The sequence below is a fragment of the Pundamilia nyererei genome, unplaced genomic scaffold (assembly GCF_000239375.1).
Source record: "Pundamilia nyererei isolate P.nyererei 1_Seehausen unplaced genomic scaffold, PunNye1.0 scaffold00067, whole genome shotgun sequence".
Taxonomy (NCBI): domain Eukaryota; kingdom Metazoa; phylum Chordata; class Actinopteri; order Cichliformes; family Cichlidae; genus Pundamilia; species Pundamilia nyererei.
In genome coordinates this window covers 3,134,843-3,141,765 of record NW_005187468.1, presented here as the reverse complement: position 1 = coordinate 3,141,765, position 6,923 = coordinate 3,134,843, and the positions used below count along the sequence as shown (strand labels likewise).

Genomic DNA, 6,923 nt, shown 5'->3' with positions numbered 1-6,923 from the left:
TTGCCTTCGTGTTCATCTACGTTAGTTTGTAAGCTCAGTCAGGATTTGTTTTATTGTCTTTTTCAGAGACACTATATTGCCAAAAGTATTCTCTCACCCATCTAATTTATTGAATTCAGCTGTCTGGTAGCTTCCACGGTCATAGGTGTATAAATCAGGCAGCTTGGCCTGCAGACTGCTTCTACAAGTATTTGTGAAAGAATGGCTCGCTCTCAGGAGGTCAGTGGACATCAGTGTGGTATTGTGATAGGATGCCACCTGTGCAACAAGTCAAGTTGTGAAATTTCCTCACTATTAAATATTCCACAGTCAGTTGTCAGTGGTATTATAACAAAGTGGAAGTGATTGAGAACAGCAGCCGCTGCAACACAAAGAGGTAACTCACCTAAAATCACAAAGCGGGCTCTGCGCTTGGGTATGGGTTCGTGAACCTTCTGCAGAGTCAATCAATATAGACCTACAAACTTCATGTGGCCTTCAGATTAGCTCAAGAAAGCTTCATGGGATGTATTTACACTAGTGTGAAAATATGTATATGAGTAATTGCATATGAGAGCATGAGGGTGGGAATGGATGTTTGTATCTGTGGGTGCCTGTTTGTTTGTGTCTATATGTCAGGTCGGGTATCAGACGCCACCTCTCTAGGGACATCTCAGGCCCTCCATGGTATGGAGGCCTATCTCCCGCCACTACTTCCCCTGCCAGTGGCAGACGCCCTCAGACATTGGTCGTTCTTTGTGTCCGGGGATGGGTGTCCAGGTACGCACCGGCTCACTCCTGGTGGCTGCTTGCCTGGAGCATGGGGCTCACTCGGGCCCCTTCGGGGGTGGGGTGCCCTCGGCCTGGGGCTCGGTCACTCTGGCACATGGGCACGTCACAGCAACCCCCCCTGGCTTCTGCTCCGCGGCTGCTGAGTGACCCCTCATCTGGGGCTCCCCTCAGCTCTTTCCGGGATAGTGGCGCCGCTGCCCCTCTGTTGGTCTTCCTTGGTCGCTTGTGTTCTAGGGGCCTCTGGATGTCTGGAGCCTGGATCTCCTCCATACCTGCTTCATGCCCTGGAGGACGGGGCTGTGGCTCCCCACACCCTCTAGCTGATCATTACATGAAGGAATCTTTTAAATACAAGCGCCCTCATGCTCACAGGTGTACACACGGGTGCTCACACACACAAACTACACCCTTTTTGGCTCCTACCTCAAAGCACACTGTGCGCAGTCGATCCTACGTGCTGCACAATAATATTTAATATTTAGTATTTACTGTTATATTCCCATAGATCCTTGCGATGATGTTGTTTATAATATTGCTCTTTTTTTTTGCTTGTTTTCTCTTTTTTCTTTCTCAACAGGTGATCCAGGTGATTGATATACCGGTATGTATTTTTTGTGTGTTTGTTTTGTTGGTTTTTGTTTTTTGCCCTTTGTCACATTCCTCTTCTCCGCTGTTTTTCTTTCCCTCTTTCTTTCTCCCTTTTTTTCTCCCCTGTCAAGTCTGTTCTGTATTTAGGAAGTGAAAGTAAAATAAACAATAAAAGGTCAGTCAAAAAGACCAATACGCCAAGGCTGGGATGGTCCATTTGGTAAAGTAAATCCGTTGGACATCTTTCTTTGCCTTTAGACAATAATTCTGATGGCAAAAGAACCAAACGGGACAGGCAAAAAAAAAAAAAAAATGGATATGATAAAAACCTTTACTGGATAAGTGTAAGGTTTACCTTACTTAGGGAAGGTTTACTTTCTGTGAACTTTTCTCTGAAATCAGAAACTAAACCTGAAAACAATCATCAGTTTAATTTAGTGGTAAGTTGTCCTTCAGAATTATTATTTCGTTTTTGCATAAACAAAATTAGCATTTTTAGTATATGTTAGTGCTATCTTTATCATTCTAATACATTGCAGTTACTGGGTAAATGTGTTCACCAAATAAATGAATGGATGAGCCATAATTTTCTTCAGCTTAATGCTGAAAAACAGAAGTAATCACTTTTGGTCCCAAAAATGAAAGTCAACAAAATTCAATACAACAGAACGATTTAAAATTGTTTAGCATAGTTATGAATGCTGATTTGAATTTGAATAGTCATATAAACACCATTATGCAATCCTCTTCCATCTTAAAATATTAGAATTAGAATTAAGAGTCTTGTGGCAAAAAAAAAAAGAAAGATAATAAATGCTTATTCATGCATTTATTTTTAGTAAGCTAAATTATTGTAATTGTTGTTTTTATTGGTTTTAATTTAATGTACATCCAAAATGCTGTTGCTACATTTCTGACCAACACCAGGAAAAATTGATCATATTACAACTAATTTTAAAATCATTGTACTGGCTTCGGTGTGTAAAGGGATTGATTGTAAAATACTGTTAACGGTTTATAAAGCATTGAGGGTCTTGGACCTAAATATATTGCTGATCTACTTGAAGTCTGTGGTGCTCTTAGGTCTCAGATCTAGAACCAAACCTGGTGAGGTTGTATGAAAGATGCTATATGAATAAATTTGACTTTGACTTTAACAGGGTTTTGTTTTTTTTGTTTTTTTTAGTCTGTGTTATCTGTATGTCAATAATATTTGTAACAACCCGTTCTATTCATATTTTAGGTTTTTGTAGTTTTCAGCACAAAGTCAAAAGAAAACTCATTTTTATGACAGATTCCAGATGAGACCAGACTAATCAAAGGAAGGTCCCAACTGCTTGATGAACTGTTTTTGACACATTTCCAAAGTTTCCTGCATAGTTTTAACATCAATTAATTACATTTCACTGAATAATCACCCAAATTCCATTAATATTCCTGCAGGTCCTGTGGGAATTGTTATATTGGAAAGAGACTTAAAAAAAAATATAATCTTCATTTTGTACAGAACATAAATCAAGATACAAAGAAAAAAGTATAAAATACAAGCTGCTGAATAGGTATTAATCTCTTTACTCTATTAATTCTCATGTTCTCATTACTTATTTCTATTACAATACTGCCCGGCAATTAGAAAAAAGAAATATTATTATTAATATTATTAATTCATGTTCAGCTATGGAAAATAATAACAACAACAACAACAACAACAACAACAACAACAAAAACACTGCCTACATGTTATCTAACACAACAATATACAAAAGCACACTGTACATTCTGATGTTTATGTATTTCCCTGGTTTTGTCTTTCTCAGATAGCAAGCGAGTGGGAAGTGTCGGCAGACTCGGACCACATGGAGCTTCTCCTGTTGCTGACAAAAGACTGGATTTTTGCACTTGCCACTTTGCAGCCCAGAGACCTGAGGATGCTCATGAGCTGACGGCGGAACTTCACACCCACAAAAGCATACAGGATGGGATTGAGGCAGCAGTGAATGATACCCATACAGGTGGTCACTGTCTTTGCTTTCTCCAGAGATGTTGTGCCTGAATAAGTTTCTGTTTTGTTGTCAAAATGAATTGTTTCCACTAAGAGTGTGAAGTTGTAAGGTGCCCAGCAGATAAAGAAAACCACCACCACAGCCACAATAACTTTAAAAGCTCTCTGCTTTTGAAGGCTCTGGGCACCACACCTCAGCTGATCCAGGATGCGGGAGTAGCAGAAAATCATGACACCGGAAGGAAGTACAAAGCCCACTATGAGATAAATCATGTGTGATGCCAACCTCCAAGAGTCTTCTGCGTTTGCATCAAATTTACGATAGTTATGAACACACTCTCTTCTGCCTCGTCTATCATCAAACATTTCTTCTAAAAAGATCCAGTCAATGATGGAGAGAAGCAGTGAAAAGCACCACATCATCAGGCAGCTGGCCTGGGCAACCCAAGGCTTCTTCCTTGAGTACATCTGTGTAGCATGGACGATGGACAGGTAGCGGTCCAGACTGATGCAGGCCAGGAGAAGGATCCCACTGTAGAAGTTAATCTAAAGAAATCAATGAGGGACAAGACACCTCTGCTAAATAATTGAAAGTACAGATATTTTCAATGCATCTTTACTTCAGCACAATACTTACCATAAAGACACTTCGACTGATCATGCACAAGGGAGTACCAAATGTCCATCCATCACTTTGGGCATACTGTACTGCCCAGATGGGCAGCGTCACCAGCATCAGAATATCTGCCACTCCCAGATGAAGGATGAATATATCTGTCACACTCCAGGTCTTCCTACTCTGAGCCAGTATTCCCAACAGCAATCCATTCCCAAGTAGGCCAACAACAAACACCACAGAGTACAGAACTGGTATGAACACAGCTTCAAAATTCACAGTCTCAGTCAGGTCATTAATTTCATCCTCATAAATGCCATCATAAGAGCTGTTACAGACTGAGGTGTTGTCACACAATTCCTGCCAGTACTCCGCTGACAGTGAAATCTTTCCACCTTCCATCATCTGTGGACAGACAGAGGAAATTTTGTTTCATCGTTTGACTTGTCATATTTTTTTCTACCAGATGGGGGTGCCATCCAACTACCAGTGTTTTTGTTTGTTTTATTTTTGGTTACACAAACTAAAAGTAAAAATAATTTTTGTAATTTTCTGTATTTAGTTTAATCAATTCCAATAAATTTTCAGTGCATTTTTATTTATATAGCACCAAATTCACAACAACGGTTCCCTTAAGGCACTTTACATTGTAAGGTAAAGACCCTGCAATAATGTAGTGAAATCGCCAAGAATCAACTTAAAGCAAGGAACTAAGTGTGCAGATAAGCCTAAACATAAATCCCATCTCAAAACCAAAAAGAAATTATGAACACACACTTTTAACTTTTCCGTCAACATTGTTTGTTTTTTTGTCTCTTTAATTTGTTTTACATTCTTTTTTTTCTATTTTTTTTATTTAGTCGCAAAATTTGGGGAAGAGAAATTAATGTGCACATCCAAGAGGTAGCACGTGTAAATTCAGTTTGCGAGAAATTAAGAGCCACAAGGCTCTAAACATTAATCTGAATTTTAATTCTCTGTGACTTCATGCTATATCATGAATTAATCGTACTTTTGTTAAAATAAAGGATCCAAAGAGTCATATCACATCCATTACACCCTCATCTTTGAGAAAATTTCAACAACCTCTTGAATGATAAAAATGTATATATATATATATATATTCTCGCAAACTATCAGGCTTCGAACCACAGCGCATTTTAACACGCCGTGGTCTATTACTGTGAACTAAAGGTGTGCCTACAAACTGGGGGGGAAAAAAGAAGCAAATAATACAGAGTAAAGCAAGTGTTCATCCTCAAAAGTCAATTTGTGATCGTTTTGTAAATAGTTAATCACATTTATTTGTCCAGAGATGAGAAAGTGCAATTTAATCCATAATGTGATGTGTGTAAAGAAAGGAGGACAAACATTCTATAATATTGAACTGCACGAGGAATCAGAACTAACTAATATACAATGATAAAACAGTAAATAATTTTTTTAAAAGATAGGCGTGAAATGAAAACATACCAAAGCAGAAGTCGTTGATATTTTAGATCAGAGAAATATGCTCAGTGAAAAACACCTCTACCTCCAGCAGCACCGATAAAAGCATGTATTACCACTGAAGAGGAAGCTGACATAAGACAGACTAAGACAAAAGCCAAAAAAACCCTCCCCCACCTTGCAGAGCACATTACACGTAAAAACATTCGTAAAATTGCATCAGGACTTTTGATAGTTTTACACAATCTTAGAGACACCATCACCAAAGGTGACCTGATAAAACATTTTGGTGAAGATAATCTCACTATTCATTTTTATTCTATTTCTTCTTTCTTCTTTTTTCAAGACAGTGAGAATAAATTTGATCCCTTATTTAAAATGTCATATGTATTTTTAACTATCTATAAAATAATCTCAATCTGTACTTGTTGCCCCTCTGTTTATGTTAGACCCTTTCACCAACATGAAGATTTGCATATGATAAGAACGTTTATGGGGTAAGTCTGTAAGTAAGGTGGTTACACTTTCTGCAAATGTTTCTGTCAAATCAGAGACTAAACCTGAAAACGCACATCAGTTTCATTTGGTTTTAAGTTTTGTTTCAGATTCTTTTGACATTTAAAAGAGGTTTTGATTTTAGTCGATATGTGTCAAACTACATATCTGTATGTGAATAATATGTGTACTTTTTTATTCATATTTTAGGTTGTTGTTTTAAGTACAAAGATAAAAGAAAATTAACTTTCATGCAATTTCTCTGTCAGATAAAGAAAAATTCATCAAATTAGTCACCAGGCCTCAAATAGAAACTGGAACCTGGAGACCAGTACACCTCATCAAAGGACTGTACACACTGTCTGATGAACTGTCTTGTAATTTTGATATATGTTCCCAAAAGTCCTTCCAAAGCTGTAAGAATAAGTAAGTTTATTTCAACGAATAATCATCCAAGATTCCTTTAATAGGTCTGTTGGTCCTGTAGGTATAATCTTAAAAACAGACTTTATTATGATAACAAAGATTTATTGTACATTTGAACATTTTATACATAAAATATAAATCAATATGCAAAATAAATGTAGCATAAAATACATGTTTAAAACATTTTAAGATAAAATAGTAGCTCTTTACATTAATAATTCTCATGCTGTCATAATTTATTTCTATTACAATACTGCCCAGAAAACAGAGAAAGGAAATCTCATACACTGCCAACAAATGCAGGTGTGAGTTATTTCTGTCCTGTCACATTCAACTACTGGTGCACTAAGAACTGTAGCAAATAACCAGTGCTGATTTCAGGTAATGTAACACAAAAAATATACAAACACAAGTTGTATGTGCTGATGTTCATGTATTTGTCTCCATGTTTGTTTAGGTCAGTCAGATGTGTTGTTTTTTGCTTTCTCAGATAGCAAGCGAGTGGGAAGTGTCGGCAGACTCGGACCACATGGAGCTTCTCCTGTTGCTGACAAAAGACTGGATTTTTGCACTTGC

General features: G+C 37.6%; 1 protein-coding gene across 2 annotated transcripts in view; it reads right to left on the bottom strand.

Moving 5' to 3' along the window:
* Positions 1-3,037: 3,037 nt before the first annotated feature.
* The window catches only part of LOC102202208 (C-X-C chemokine receptor type 3-like), a 10,978-nt gene continuing 7,092 nt past the window's right edge, over positions 3,038-6,923 (bottom strand). The window contains exons 1-3 of one of the 2 annotated variants that reach the window (XM_005736181.1): positions 5,451-5,543; positions 3,999-4,382; positions 3,038-3,907 (exon numbers count right to left, since the gene is read on the bottom strand). In XM_005736181.1, coding sequence (XP_005736238.1) covers positions 3,173-3,907; positions 3,999-4,382 — 1,119 coding nt within the window. In that variant the 5' untranslated portion in view covers positions 5,451-5,543 and the 3' untranslated portion in view covers positions 3,038-3,172. Of the gene's footprint in view, positions 3,908-3,998; positions 4,383-5,450; positions 5,544-6,923 lie in introns of those variants that run through there. The other variant, XM_013911614.1, reaches the window with a different exon arrangement.